Source organism: Eubalaena glacialis, chromosome 2, assembly GCF_028564815.1.
Source record: "Eubalaena glacialis isolate mEubGla1 chromosome 2, mEubGla1.1.hap2.+ XY, whole genome shotgun sequence".
In the NCBI taxonomy this organism is placed as follows: Eukaryota; Metazoa; Chordata; class Mammalia; order Artiodactyla; family Balaenidae; genus Eubalaena; species Eubalaena glacialis.
Window position 1 is genome coordinate 101861612 of NC_083717.1, and position 16659 is coordinate 101878270.

Below are 16659 nucleotides of genomic sequence, written 5' to 3' on the forward strand. Positions count from 1 at the left end.
GTGCATCTACTTGCCATAGGTATATTTATTAAGAGTCTTTTGGCTTTAAGTAGCAGAAAATGACTCTGCCTAGCTTAAGCCAAAAGGGGGATTCTTGAAAGGATATTGGGGCAGCTCATGGAAGCTGAGGAACAGTGAACAATCAAACCAATAGAAGGATAGGGTCAGGGCTGCCGAGGCCTCAGCAGCAGGAGTGCAGAGACTCCCCATCTCTGGTTTTCTCAGTTCCAAATATCAAATTCCTAGGTAGGATGGTGATTGGGGCCTAATCCTGAGCCACTCATCTTTGGCCAGGACAGAGTTGCATTGTGGCAATATGGTAGTTCTGTAACACTCATATATTGAGAAGGGCATTTGCTGGGAGGAGGAAAAAACAACTTGTAAAAAGAGCAGTAGTAAATGCAGTAAAAAATGGATTCCTACCTCAAAGGGAAAAGAACACAATAGATCGATTTCTTCGAACACCTTAAAAAAAAAAAGATTGGGAATATATAAATCATCCCCCAAATGCTTCACTAAAATCTAAGGGTTGCAAAATTGTTAGTCAAATGTTTGATGTTATTATAGTTAGTGCATTAATTTTTGAACATAATTCAATTGAGCTGTGTGTTTAAGCGGTGTTTGGATATTTCAAGAAACTTTGAAACTACACGTATAGGTATTGTATATGTTTATGCCTTTTTTATAGGATGTAGGACATTGTTTTAGTGTTTGAGATATTTATAGAGGTTTATAAAATGGTCATTAGTTTTGTTCTACAACAGGCTGTTTACAGCGTCTATATTTGATTTGCCGAGAAATCCTTGGTCAGGAATGAAACTCCCAATTACAGTAATTTTTCCATGGCAAATGTGATCCACTTTATGAAATGGTTTCTAAAAATATGTTGCAGCTGAAATCAGGGCCTGCTAATTTATCCATATGAATCTGTAGAAACTTACAGATGTGCGGATATTATTGTATGAACACACACACACATACACTCTCTCTCTCTAACAGGCAATATACACACATTCACTGATCTAAGTGAGAAGAGTTAGCTATCTGTCCATGTCTAAGTATGGATTATAGTGGATGCCCTCAAGAGTTTGAGGAGAAACAAATTAATTCAGAGCTTAAAATGCATGAATGTTAAAGCGTATGCGTTTGGGGGTGACCCCAGTATTTTTAGCTTCAATTACTAAATGAAATAGCTTTTTTCCAGTGATTTTTTCCCCCAGGCCTTCTCTACCATGCACAGTCAGTTGACAATACTTTCTGGTATCTCCCTTTTGTGGCCCTCTTCGGTTTCCTTTAGAAGTCAGTACTGAATGTTTGTAACACCCCAAGCATGTTCAACTAGACTCTGTGTAAATGTCTCCAGGACGAAGAAACGGGGTTTCTAATTTTGATTTTAATGGACATAGTGGTCAGCTCCTGCTATGAATCATTTAACAATGCAATAGAATAGGCCTTTTGAACCATTGCTCCTGGAAACACCAATGCTGTGGTTGCATAGGCGCGTCCTGAAAAAGTCCAGAGTGGGCCCCAGAGTGTGTCTGGCCTAGAAGGCCTTGGGTCCCTATGGTCCTTTTTCAGTGGGGCAGTCAATCGCAAGGGCTTCATCATCCATCATCTTTGGGCCTTAAGGTTCTCCCTGGAAGCCTATTCCATGGGCCTGGTAGGTTGCAGAGCCACAGTGACTGGGGCATAGTTGGATCAATAAATATTTATTGGTTAACAGAGAGGTTTCATGGCTTTTCAGGCCTAGATCACAGATCTTTAGATGACTCTGGAGGTCTTGAAGGCTCCATGGTCACTGCTGGTAGTCAGAGAAAAGTAGAAAAGACCTAGACATTCTACAAACATGGAATCTGGCATTCTGAACTAGACCAAATTCCAGAATGAGGAGCTCTTAGACAATTGGGTCAGGTCCCTGGCTCCATGGTAGAGCATCTGGCACATGGACCCCATTCGTATACATTGTTGAACAAACGAATGAAAATAAATTCACTGAAGATACTCAGTTTGATTCAGAGAGCCTTGGGGTCCAAGGAGTTGATTCAGATGAAGAGAAGGATTTCTTGATCCCAGGGAACTGGCTGTACTTCAACCTCTTTCTAGTTCAGGGATTCAAACATGGTTTTCAACTTTTAGCAAGCAGTCTACAGAGCAGTTTATTATTAATTAATAGCTACGGTCAGCATCATAAAAGTTAACATTTATAAAAGATATCACTAGTAATCCTGTTTTGCGCATGAGGATACTGAGACTTAGAGAAATTATGGAACTCCCCTAGCAAGTTAATAAGTGGTGGAACCAGTAATCAGGTTTGCCTGACTCTTGTGTACTATGCCTCAGTCAAAATGAGAGAATTCTAAGGAACAAAACTCAGGGAAATGCTGAAAGCCAGAAGTGACAGAATAAGGAAACATCCAAACCTCAGGTTAGAATTTGTCCTAGGTTCAAGATACCACATCCCTTGTTTGTGAGTTCTCTCTGGAAGGGCCTTCATAAAGATGCTCAAAAGTATGTAGGTGAGGATACTTTTAGTATCCTTTTCTGATCTCTACTAAGGAAAAAAAATTGTGTCAGACAGTGGTTCTCAAACTTCAGCACACGAGAGAATCAATCACCTGCAGGGCTTGTTAAAACACAGAGTGTTGGGCCCCACTCCCAGAGTTTTGAATTCAAGAATTTGCGTGTCTGACAAGGTTCCTGGTGTCGCTTATGCCGCTGGTCTGGGGACCACACTTTGAGAACCACAGGTGTAAGGGAACCCTATCAGTGGTTTCAAAATGAGTTCTCTAGTTGGACCACGGATCATATGGAAATCCCTTGTTTTTGAAAAGGTGGATCCCCAGAAAATCCCAAAAAGCATCTGGAGGTTATTTTTGCTTTTAAGAAAGGAAAAGGACAAAGCCTAGGGAATACCAGAGCAGCGAGTTTTAATTCTGATATATGTATGTATGTATATATATATATATCTCCAGAAAAATCAATGTTGCAGTTCCTTTTAGGAAGAGTGAACTAAATGGGAAGCACTCAGAATTCATTAAAAACTAATCTCAGCCTGAAAGACTTTTCTTTGATAAAAAGAGAGCTGTGTGGCCAAAGGAAATACAGGACTGTTGGCATGTCTCTCCACCTGCCAGGCAGATGTGTTCCATTTCCTGTCAGGATTCTCCTTAGGAAAACTGTGAAATGTCTAATGGAATAAATGCAGACTCTGACCCGTTTTCTTAAACATGAGTTGGAGCTTGTGAGAGCTGCACCTACTCTAGGAAAATGTGCATTTTCACGTATGTTTGATTAATAAGAGGGTGGATCTTTTTGATCTGGATCATCTGAGCCACTTACGAGGATTTTCTCTGATTTTTTTTCACTGTCAGCTGTGACAACGCAGATTCTTAAAAAGGAAAGACATCCTCTAGTTAAGTGTTTATGCCAAAGTAAAGTAGCATAATTCTGGCAGCAGCTCATTAGCAGGACTTAGGCTGGATCTAGAAACAGACTCTGAGATGGAGAGTCAAATGCAAAAGGTTTGCTGGGAAGTGTCTCAAGACCAACACTTGAGGGAGTGAGGGATACAGGACTAGACCTGGTGGGGCGGGCGAGGAGGCTTGAATAGTGATGCTGTCTCAACAAAAGCTTCAGCAGATCTTGTGGGTAAAGAGACCGGGCCTTCAAACCCCGTATTGACTTGTCATTGGTGCCTGCTGCCTCTGGGGAGGGACATAATCTGTGGGCTAGGTAACTGCCTTAAGGAGAGGACAAGTTCTGGGGAAGGAACTCAGCTGTGAGCCGTTAGCAGTGAACACTCCAGCAACAGGGGCAATGAGTACCTTTGTTCTGAAGGGGGATCTGGGTTATACAGGGGGACAAGGATCGTACTTTGTTTCAGTGCCATAGAGCTGTCTAAACATTTACATATTGAACATTCAGTGTATCCAAGGCAGGTGCCATGGGGTATCTAAAGAAAATCAGATAAGCATTCTGCCTTTATAGAAATGTGAACTATCCATTATTACTACTTGCATAATAGACATAATTGGACCTCTTCTACAACATATTATTTATAACATTCCAGTTATAACCATAGAGTACGCTGCTGGGTACTAGGTATTGTAAAAAGCAGGTTAGACCCAGTTCTCAAAGCAGACAGACATTTTAAAGATAAAGCAATAATAATGGCTAACATTTACTGAAGCATTGTTCAAAGCACTATTATTATTCCCACTTTATAAATTTAAGAAACTGAGACATAGAAAGCTTTAAAAACTTGCTCAACGTGACAGAGCTTATAGGAGAATGCTAGATTTTGAATTCTGGCTGTCTGATTGCAGAGCCCACTGCAATGAGCTTTTCTTCATTGAGCCTTTCTTCATTCTATTATCATAGAAGAGTTATAGATAAATTAAAGTGCTCCACTTTTTTCCCTTTTAACAATTATTTATAGTAATTTTACACCTTTGTTTATTTCTGTATTCCTGCAAGTACTTTGTACTGTACCATGCACATGATATCATGTCACTGAATGAAGCTTAGTTGATATAAAAAAAAAAGAAGAAGAATGTCAGTTCCCCTCTCCCTTCACTGAATGCTGGTAGGAGAAACAAAGAATGGAAGATGATAATTAACAGTATGTAGAAGAAGTTCCATAATCCTTTTATTTATACAGTAGAAGACTCATCTCTTATAAAACCCAGCTTCCTGTACCAAGATACTTAGCAAGACCAAGTCCAAAATACGTATAAATAATCTTTGTCTGTGAAGATTAAAAGGTTGTGTTCTAATGGTTTTTCTGCCATGTACAAGCTAATAGCTGACTGTGACCCCAAGGCCTCTTACATTCCTTTCTGGTTTGCTCCAGAAGAAGGGTCAGCAAACCACCTGCTACCTGATTTTGATTTGGCCACCTTTTGAGCCAAGAATGGTTTTTTTTTTTTTTTTAATTGATTGATTGATTGATTGCTATGTTGGGTCCTCGTTTCTGTGCGAGGGCTTTCTCTAGTTGCGGCAAGTGGGGGCCACTCTTCATCGCGGTGCACAGGCCTCTCACTATCGTGGCCTCTCTTGTTGCGGAGCACAGGCTCCAGACGCGCAGGCTCAGTAGTTGTGGCTCACGGGCTTAGTTGCTCTGCGGCATGTGGGATCTTCCCAGACCAGGGCTCGAACCCGTGTCCCCTGCATTGGCAGGCAGATTCTCAACCACTGCACCACCAGGGAAGCCCCCAAGAATGGTTTTTGACTTTTTTAAACGGTTAGGGGGAAAATATCAAAGAAGAATATTTTGTGACATGTGGAAATTACATGGACTTCACATTTGTGTCCGTAAGTGTTTCTGGCACACAAGCATGCCCATTCCTTTATGTATCGTCTGTGGCTGCTGCTCGAGCTACAACTGCAGAGTTGAGTTGTTGCGACAGTCTGTATGGCTCTAAAAGCCTAGCGTTTTCGCTCTCTGGTCCTGTATAAAAAGGCATGCTGACTACTGCTATGCAGAGATGCTCAACCTGACTTAGCTCTGTTGGAAGCACTTGAGGGACCTTTCAAAACTCCCAGTAGTCCCACCCTCACCCATTAAATCAGAGTGTCTGGAGATGAGACCCAGTCATCAGGGTTTGTTAAAGCTCCCCTGTGTTTCCCCAGTGTGCAGCCAAGGTTGAGAACCACTGCCTAGAGCATGAATACATTTCGAGGGGCAGACGGAGTAGGCTTCTCAGCATCCAGGCCGCCAGATGGGAGAGAATGCAGGTCACTTATCACCACCCATGTGTGCAGGGGGTCATGTGAGCAAAGATGGTCAGGACCTCCAGATGCCCTCTGGTGAAAGCCCTTCCCGTGAGGAAGAGAGAGCCAGGATAAAGGGGACAGAGCGGGCAGGAGAGGATTATACCAAATATCTTTCCCAGCCTATTGACTAAGTTGAATACAGATTTCTCGCCGAATGGAACATCATCAAATGTGCAGGTAGTGTAGCCTTCCCTATCGTAGCTGCTAGGAGCAGGTGACCTAATTCCTTAGCATCCACTGATACGACCATCTGGTTGAAGCTGTAGAGCACGGAACCAGTCATACTGTGCAGTGAGTTCAAGTAGAAGTTCTAATCCGCTATGTGGTCCTTGAACTGAACTGCTTCAGAATCACCTGGGAGGCTGTTAAACTGCAGACCTATAGAATCAAAATCTCAAGAACAGTCCCAGGAATCTGCATTTTTAACCAGCATCCCAGTTAATTCTTAAGAACATTGAAGTTTGATCGCCACGTACCTGAATGGTTATCTCAGTGATTTCTTAGCAGATGTGCGTGCCAAAGTTGTCCGACCAGTGGATTCAACTGGCTGAGGCAGTTACTAATTCCTTCCAGAGGCACACACACACATTTTTAAAAAATGGACTTACCAGATAAAATCTATAGTATATACACCAAATGGCCCATAAAACAAGGAGTTATTTTTTTTTTGAAACAGTGGTGGAAGTCATACACTCATTCTACCCATTACTGTCTTGCTCAACATTATAGATACCTCTGGCAAACGGTTTTAAGTATCTTAAATGGCACCAAATCTTCCTTTTTTGAAGATAGACCTAATTTTTGGTGGTAGATAAACATCATTTGGAGTGAAATGCGACGAATAAAGTGGGTGATTATGTTGGATCTGTTCTGGTTTTTTAAAAAATGAATTTTGATTCTTAAGTGACCACACTGTATGATCAGTACACTCTTTAACCCCAAAAGACATGCCTTCATAATATTTTAGTATATTTTGTCTAAAACAGAGTTGTTTTAGTTCATTCCAAAGTAAAGGAGAACAGTCTTTTGGATTTACCAATTCCAGTGTGTTTTGTGTGAAATCAACCCCATTTCTCTGTTGTCATTTCATATTTGAAGGTGTGTAAGCCATCAGTATGGGGGTGTGTTTGCATTTTGAAATATGTGATTCTATTACAGGAAATCATTGTGGGGATAGGAGAAAATCAGCACTTCATTTCCGTTTACTGGGGAGATACTTGCAGGGGAGGTGCCATCCTGGGGACGGGATGGTCTTTTACTTCATTGAAGTGCAGTTGATGGGTCAACCATTGCATCAGAGCCAAAGGGCAGAATCACAGAGTAGACAGAACAACCTGTGTTCTATGGTGGCTTGTGTTGGGTAGAATTGCAAATGTACTTTATAATCAGATTTTAAATAGAATCCAGGTTGAACGGAGTGGTGAGATAAGTCCATGTGAGAGTAAATGCTGTGGGCAGTCCTGAAAGGTTTGATTTGACCATCTGGGACCTGAAGTGCCTATTTCTAAAATGAAAGGATATATTTTACGGGCTGTGTCGACCCTCCCAGAGTGCATGGGCGATGCCCCTTGATAATAGCACAAAGGGAGTTTGAAGTTTTCCATTTTCCGCTGGTCTAGGGGCATTGACTGCACTCATTGTGTGCTTATCGCCATGGAGGCAGGCTCATGTTCTAAAGTGTCCTGTCTGGGGCTTGCACACATTCTTGGATGTCTTTAATTTCACCAAGCTGAACAAAATTGAACACATAGATCACTGAGGCTTGATGTTCTGAAGGCAAAGATTTCAAAAAAGCAGGTACTAGTTTCCCTAGAACAATTGGAACACCGTAATACCACACTGATGTGGAGTCTGAATTACTTACGAGTCCTCTCATTCATCAATAAGAAAGCAGTTTGAGACATTCAGGTGACAACTTGTCCTTGCGACATTGTTAACTGATTTCTTTAAGGGTTCATGTTGGAGACGAAAAGTAAGGGAAAATCCCTGTGCCTTTGTTCTGCCTACATATTTTTTGAGTTTTATTTTGGAAAGGCTCTTGCTGGGATTAAAATGTATTCTCGTTTCTGTTTGCTTGGACAAAACAGAACCACTCCTTGTGTGTGTGTGTGTGTGTGTGTGTTGGGAGGTGGGGATAGTTGCTTTTAACTGCTCTGCTGGGCCATTTGCCTGGTTTCATGTGACAGTTTCTGGCTTTCCTATTTACTGAAGAACTGTATTTTGACATTCATTGGAAACATTCTGTCCCACAGGCCCCCATTCTCCCGTAAATGCTCCCCTTTGTCTTGGATTAGGATATTGCCTTCCAAATTTTAAAAAACAAAGATTGGGCAACATTGCTTCCAGAGGAGCTTAACTGTTTAAGAGTTAAAGACACAGAAAAATTATAACTTCTTAAGTACTGTAGTGGCCAGGGGTTGATGAAGAAAGGTGCCTTTGTTTGGGTGATTAGTTTGGACTCTGTTAAAACAGACAAAAATATCTTTTTTTGGTCTTATGGCGTAGGCAGGGTTTTATATGCTTAAAAGCAAATCTTCAACTGCATTCTCATTCTCTTACATCAGCCCGCTTCTCCCCTTCCCTCCCATGTGGCAAAACAATAAACAAAGTGACCACTGTTGGTGCCGTGGGTCTCTCTCTCTCTCTCTCTCTCTCTCTCTCTCTTTCTGGTACAGGCTCCCAGGATGCAAATCTTTAGCCGTTTAAACTCTGAAAAGTCCTGCTCCTCTAAGAGAGGACGATTGCTGAATGTTTGCTCGCTGGAGAATGTCCCATGGTCTTCAGCTTCCAAGACGCTCTGCAGAAATGCAGGCTGCTTGGGCAGCTGGGATGGTGGGGGGCACCCCCGTCCTGTGAGGAATCCCTGCTTCAGGATCTCTGTTTTCTTTCTTCTCAGTATTTGTAAAGTCAGTGCTTTAGGTCGGAGAGTGTGTCTGGAACTCCAGGAAAGCATTGAAAGTACTATTTGTTCTTGAAAATGTTACAGTTAATCTCTTGGTCAGAGTCTGAGGGGAAGAAAAGATCTTTGTGAAGAAAGGCAACAAAACGCAAGCACGTATGTGTCTTCCCTGACTAGGGTTTCAGATTTGCTAACACTGATAACAGCAAAGAAAGGAGAGTTTTGAGAGGTTATTTTAAAGCAGTGGTTCTTAACCTGGGATGTGTGGATTCCCAAGAGGCCCACAGATGGTTTTCCAGGGATGGTGCTGAGGGGCCGGGGGGTAGGGGTGGGATAGGCCCTCTAAAATTGAATAGAAACATTTGTACAAATAGTCCTTTTATTGGAGAGAGACCTATGATTCTCCTTAGAGTCTCAAGTAAAAAAAAGTAGTAACTACTTTATTTTTGGTAGCTCTTTTTCTCTGTTATGGCAAAAGACACATAAAATAAAATTTACCGTTTTAATTACCACTTTAAAGTATTGGGTTGGCCAAAAAGTTCATTTGGGTTTTTCTGTAACATCTTGAAAAAACCTGAACGAACTTTTTGGCCAGCCCACTATATAGTTCAGGGGCATTAAATACGTTCACATTGCTGTGCAACCATCACCACTGTCCATCCCCATAATTCTTTTCATGTTGTGAAACTGAAACTCTGTACCAATTAAACAGTAACTCCCCATTCTCCCCCAGACCCTGGCAACCATCATTCTACTTTCTATGATCTTTGACCTACTCTAAGTACCTTATGAAAGTGGAATCATGCAGTATCTGTCTTTTTGTGACTGGTTTATTTCACTTTGCATAATGTCCTCAAGATTCGTTATGTTGTAGCACATTGCAGAATTTTCTTCCTTTTTAAGGCTGAATAATATTCCATTGTATGTATATACCACATTTTGCTTATCCATTCACCCATTGAGGACACTTGGGTTCCTTCCATGCTTTGGCCATTGTGAATATTTTATTTATTTATTTATTTATCTTATTTTTTTTGGCTGCGTCGGATCTTAGTTGCAGCACACAGGATCTTTTGTTGAGGCATGCGGGACCATTTCATTATGGCACGTGATCTCTTTGTTGTGGCGCTCAGGTTTCTCTCTAGTTGCGGTGCTTGGGCTTCTCTCTAGTTGTGGTGTGCGGGTTTTCTCTCCCTAGCTGTGGTATGCGGGCTCCAGGGTGCGTGAGCTCAGTAGTTGTGGCGCGCGGGGTCCAGAGCGCGTGGGCTCTGTAGTTTGCTGCACGTGGGCTCTCTCATTGAGGCATGTGAGCTCAATAGTTGCGGTGCTCGGGCTTAGCTGCCCTGCAGCATGTGGGATCTTGACCAGGGATCGAACCTGTGTCTCCTGCATTGGAAGGCGGATTCTTTACCACTGGACCACCAGGGAAGTCCCTAGCTATTGTGAATAATGCTGCTGTGAACGTGGGTGTACAGTATAACTACTTTTTAAAAGCAAGTTCATAAGCACAAGTTTCCCCTTTTTTCTTTTGAGTTGTATATTAAGAGACTTTCAGAATCTGTGAAGCTTCTGGTGCCTCAACTTACTTTAAAGTTCTGAGTGAGTGTGCCTTGCACACATGTGTGTTCTTCCCCTGAGGGCATGTGGCCGGGCTCTGGAAGCTCTTCTCGTCCCTAAGGAGATAACAGCTGATGTATAGAAAGCAAAGGGCTGGGGCATCCTCATGGGCCTTCTCCAGAGCTGACCCCTACCACTTTGCCTTATTCCCTTGGCAGGTTACTCCAGCCACAATGCAGAAGGATTGGCCAAAAAGGAGCCCCTTTCTGTGTTGGGGAGTGAGCAAGGGAAGGACCAATATGTTTTTCTTCCTAGTCCCCAAAGTCTGGGATTCCCTCCTTTTCATGCACTTGGCAATATGGTCCCTCCCTGGGTGAGTGTGGATTTTGAAGTCAGACTTGGATTTGCATTCTGTCTCTCCCACTATCCACTGCATTATTTGGAGGCAGTTATTAAAATTCTTTGAACTTTAGTTTCTTCATTTGTAAAATGGGGATAAAATACCTACCTTGAAATGACATTATTAAGACTAAATGAGAAGACGTACATAAGGTGATTAGTGCTGAGCCTGACCATATAAATAGGAGCAGCTTCTTCATTAAAACCCAGGCTCTCTGCTACAAATCTAAAGGTAGGGATTTCTCATGTGAAAGCATTGCTCAATCTGGTCAAGGGTTTTTTTGTTTGTGAAACTTTGGGGAGTGGAAACCGGCAAGTCTACCAAATAAACTGAAAAGATAAATCTGGACTTAGTGGCTATAAAGATGGAGGCGTTAAAGGCTAAGCTGGGATGGGAGCAGAGAGAGAAATAAAGATCTGTTATTATCTATAACGTGAGCATTGTCCCATCGCTGCAATTGTTGGCAAAAGAGAGGCAGGCTGTGTCACTCCATCGAGACATCCTTGATGTGCCCTCACATCTCCACAGTACCTGAGCAAAACTCCTGCTGAGTAACTAACTTTGCATTCTTTTGAATATTTTAAAAGATTTTTTATGCAATCACCTGCACAATGAAAGAAAACATAACACTGTTTACATCTAAACATCAATAGAATCAAAAACAGGAAACAGCAAATCACACACAGAAGACACTAAACCAAGTCACTGTTTATATGTTCTTTCTATGTCACTATTTATACAGAATTAATTTTATATAGCTGCTACCAGTGTATATATGCCATTCCAAGTTCTACTTTTTCCCACTAATTTGTATAGATTCCCCCCATATTTCTATAGTTCTCATACTTAACATTTCAAGTGGCAATATTTATATTGATTTGTTTTATATCTATATCACAAGCTTTGGGGTTGGTTTTTTACTCTAAAATCAATGTTTCTTTTACATAACTACTCAATGCTATTTCAATACAAATTCCTCCTCCCTTGTCAAAAGCTCTGATAAATATTATGACATTTGTCATCTTTTATGAACTTTATCTCTAGAAGGATTGTATTAATACTAATCAAGACCACCAGCAATGGATAAATATACCTGAAGTGGAATTATTCCCATTTCCCCCAATACTGGCTTTGTAATTTTCTTTTTTGTGAATGTAATAAGAGTAGAGCAAGCATCTTACAGTTGCTTTAATTTTTAATTCTAAAAGTATAATGAATGTCAACATTTTCTTGTTTCTTAAAACTGAACTATTTCTAACTCCGTTTGTATGAATTACCTAATCCAGGAATCGGCAAACGACAGCCCTTGGGCTAAATATGGCCAGTTGCCTGCTTTTAGAAATAAAGTTACTGGAACACAGCTGTGCTCATCTGTTTACATGTTGTCTACTGCTGCTGTTGAGCTACAGTGGCAGAGTTCAGTAGTTGCAACAGAGCAAAGTCTAAAATATTTACTATCTGGCTCTTTATAGAAAAAGTGTTCAGACTCTAATCCCATCTCTTAGCTCTTACTCACTCTTGTTCTACCACACTTTATGCTACTGCAATATCAATGTCAAAGTACTGCAGTTCCCCACATGTTGTGATAATTTATGTTTTAGTGTCTTTACACATGCTCTTCCCTCTGTCTGGAGTTTCCCAACTCCACTCTTCCAGGAAGGTTCAGCCTTCCAAACCCTCCTGGAGGGGTGCTCATCCTATAAAGCATTCCCTTTAATTTGAATTCATAACTTTACTTTTTTGTTAGAAGATATTGACAATTGGAATGAGAATCAAGAAAACAATGCCTGGAAAAGCAGTTCATAAAACTATAGGTGCTATATAAAAGTAACAACTTCTAATAATAACTATTATTATACTTGGCAGCATCAGTGCCCGCCTTTGTTTCTACTTTTATTTCAAACCATTTACAGGGAGATTTTTAGACCAAAGCACCCCTGTTGGCTCTCATGGAGTAAAGGATCTAAGAACACCTTTCCTATAATCTCTCTTTGTTAAATACCAACAACATATTTGGGTGCCTGGACTAGTTATTTTGGCAACACCAGAGGCCAACTCGGATCAATTAGATGTGTCATCAATTATTGACTAATCATTAAGATGACTCAAAACATCAATCAACCAACCAAACCAAAAAGACCAACTCTCTGAGTTGTCCTGTTTGACTCCACAGAACAAGTTTGGAATCCTAGAGAAGCAATAAACATAAAATTCTGAGAAGATATGCTAAGGCAAAAAGCCTTTCTGTCCATTGGTTGCGGGTAGTTATGTTGAGAACATAGCTCTGCACTACTATATATATAGATCTGCCTATCTGTATTTATTTATATATCTTTATATCTATCTATACCATATATATTTTTTTAATGGGTCTGCATTCCTCTCTCTGCATCTCCCTTCCTTTGGGAATCAAAAACATCTCATAGAAAATATTTTCATGAAATCTAATATATATAAAAACTGTATATTGGGGGTGTGTGTGTGTGTGTGTGTGTGTTTGTGTGTGTGTGTGAATACAGTGTACTAATTTAAACGATGATGTCCAGTGGATCCGGGAAGGAGTTTAGAGATTTCCATTTGCTTTGTGAAAAGTTTGATATGTGTGTTGAAAGCCATGAAGCGAAGGTTCAGATTACGCCACATGAAAGCTTGGGTGGTTCTGAATGCTGAGTCCCAGAGACAAAAGCTCTTAGTTATAACTGCATTTCTGGAGAGGAGGGCGCCAGTTCGTTCACCACTTCCATTAAGGAACAACTACTTCTTTTAGCGGTGCTTTTCTCTCAGGAAGTGCAATATATAGTAAGGGCAGAAAAATAAGCAAAGGAGGAAATTTGTTATTGATTTTCTTTTCTTCTGTGAAATTACATGAAAGCTCAATCACTTGGAGCAGTAACTTAGTCAATAAGGCTCCATTTGAGACCACCTTGAAGTTCAATTCTCTCTCAATCCTTTTAAACTTCCTCTAGTGCTGGATTATTTTGTATTTAATTATCTTTGGTGCTGAGATACTATGAAGCTTTTTTATTCATCACACCACAGAGGATTTTGCTAAAGGTAAAACTGTGACGTATTCCCAGACAGTAAAGTTCCATCAGTCCTTTTTGGTTAGAAATGAATAGCACTGAAAACCAATCCTTAAAAGCCAAGGAAAAAAGACGAAGAAGGTGAATAGTAGAACTCCTTACTGTAAAGCAATTTTTCAATATTAGGGTGTTGCTGGATTTTCTTGGGTTTGAGCTGCAGAGAGACTAAGCTCTGTGTTTTCTCCAGTGGGAATGGGGAAGGTCATTTATGTCAGACTCACCATTATGTGAGTGTACATTTTGGTCATAATACTTGCTAGTGTTTATTGAACATTTACTGTGTGCTGAGTCTTTATATGGTTTCTGTTCTGTAGGGAAGCAATAAGTCGCCTGTGTGAAGCTGTCCCTGGGGCAAATGGAGCCATTAAAAAGCGAAAGGTAAATATTGGTGTGGTTTTTTTGTTTTAGTTTCCCTAACTATGGGAAAGATAGTATCAGAATAGTTGTTAGTTCATTCCACCACATGACCCAAGGTCCAGAATGGCCTTGATTATTTGGCATGCTATCTGAGATGCACTCAAAGTTGTTCGTTCTTGTCCCTCAAATTTTTCTGACTTGCCAGACACTGTCTGAAATGGTGATTCCTGAGGGTCAGAGTGGAGAAAGCACCTGGATCTTTTCAAGTCAGAAAATCTGGTTGCAGAGCTAGGTATTTACTTACCTTTGAGCATGGTATCTCATCTCTCCAAAACTCCATTCTTGTTCCTGTAAAGTTAAGCTGTTGAACCAGATGACCAATTTTGGTACCTTCCAATTTCAATATTTTATAATGTATGTATTCTGCATTTTAACATTTTAGACTTTTAGGACTCCATGGCCTATTTTCAGATGGAAACAAGAATGCTGGTAGAGGTAAGGGTAATAAATGGGTAGAAGGAGCTTTTCATGTTGAAAAATCATGAGATTTGATGTTAGACTTGGATTTAAATCCTGTCTCTGCCACCTACTAACTGTGTGATCTTGATCAAGTCATTTCACCTTTCGAATCCTTGGTTTCCTCATTTGTAAAGTAGGAGAAAATAGCCCTTAGTTTATAGAATTATGTAAGAATTAAATGAAGTGATGTGTAAGTGTCTTGCTTACATCAGGCTTTCAACGCTAATGGTAGTTAGTATTATCCCTAGAATACTTAGTTGCTTTGAAAAGTCCAAAGGGGAGGTGCAATGGCTCTTAAGATAACTGTATAAATTATAGAATTGTAGACTGTTTAAGAGGGGAGGAATTTTTAGAGATCTCCCAGTTGAACCCTCTCACTTTGCCAGCTGCTAAACTGTGGCTCAGAGAAGAGACTTGCCTTGAGTCACTAGGAAGATCAAGGTCAGTGCCAGCTGTAGAAGCCAGGTCTTCAGAGTCCCAGCTTACTGCTCTATTTCCATACCACCCTGCCTAATTTTTTATCATTACTCATTATTTTGCATAGGGCTGAACCCACTGTCACCCAGAGTGACTCAGATGAGCCACATGATCTGGGAAACTCTGATGAATGGCTCTTGAATTCTACTAGAACTCCCATTACTAGTTTCTCTGACAGAACCGATGGTCTGTCTGTAGCCTCTAGCCTCCTCCTGCCTCTCATAACCTCTGTGAATAGGAGGTTCCGACTGGAAGATCCCAACAAACAGGCTTATTCACTTAAGACTTTCTCATTTCAGGAGTAGTGGGAGTCCACACTCCAAAACAAAATAAAACAAAAGCAAACCAGGCTATCATCTTTCCAGAAAGTACACATGTAAAGAAGTAAAAAAAAAAAAAGAAATTTTTGAGCTAATTTCCTTTGATAGCTAGCATTTTTATTGAGTACTTAATACATGCCAGGGACTCTTCCACGTACTTTATATTTTTTATATTCTTTTTCCTCCCAATTTGAAAAATTGTGGTAAAATACACATAACATAAAATCTACCATTGTAACCATTTCTAAGGGTATAGTTCAGGGATATTAAGTACATTCATATTGTTGTTCAATCATCACCCCCATCTATTCCCATGACTCTTTTTTTTAAAGAAATAAAGTCATTTATTTGAAGAACAGAATATACTTAGAATTGTTTGCTTCTATAAAGCCCATTTCCCCCAAGACTTAACTTTGAAATTTCATATTAAGCAATGAAATTATTTTACACAATCTAGTTAAACAATTTATTAGGAATAGTCCCATAACTCTTTTTTTATCTTGTAAAACAGAAAGTTTATACTCATTAAAAAACAACTTCCCATTCCCCCCCCCCCTTCAGCCCCTGGCAACCACCATTCTACTTTCTGTCTCTATGATTTTGACTACTCTAAATATCTCAGATAAGTGGAATCATACAGTATTTGTTTTATTGTGACTGGCTTATTTCACATTACTTCACATAATGTCCTCAAGGTTCATCCATGCTGTAGCACATGTCAAAGTTTCCTTCCTTACTAAGACTGAATAAATATTTCATTGTATGTATATATCACATTTTGCTTTCCATTTATCTGTTGATGGACACTTGGGTCACTTCCATGTTTTAATTATTATAAATAATGCTGCTATGGACATGGGTGTACAAATATCTCTTCAAGTCCTTGCTTTCAGTTCTTTTGGGTATATAACAAAAAGTAGAAATTGCTGGATCATATGGTAATTCTATTTTTAATTTTTGGGGGAGCTGCTATACTGTTTTCCATAGCTGTTGTACCATTGTACATTCCTACAAATAGTGTACAAGGGTTTCAGTTTCTCCACATCCTTGCTAACACTTGTTATTTTCCCTTCCTTCCTTCCTTCTTTCCTTCCTTCCTCCCTCCCTCCCTTCCTTCCTTCCTCTGACTAGTTATAGGTCTACACAGATTTCCTGTTTCTTCATGATTTAGTCTTGGTAGCTTTTATGTTTCTAGGAATTTGTCCATTTCATCTAGGTAATCCAGTGTGTTGACATACAATCGTTCATAGTATTCTCTTATAATCCTTTTAC

General features: G+C 40.2%; 1 protein-coding gene across 1 annotated transcript in view; it reads left to right on the forward strand.

The window, feature by feature from the left end:
* SHC4 (SHC adaptor protein 4) overlaps positions 1-16659 on the forward strand; it is a 132931-nt gene that overhangs the window by 56585 nt on the left and 59687 nt on the right. The window contains exon 3 of the mRNA XM_061180330.1: positions 14029-14092. Within this exon, the coding sequence (XP_061036313.1) occupies positions 14029-14092 (64 nt within the window). The remainder of the gene's footprint in view (positions 1-14028; positions 14093-16659) is intronic.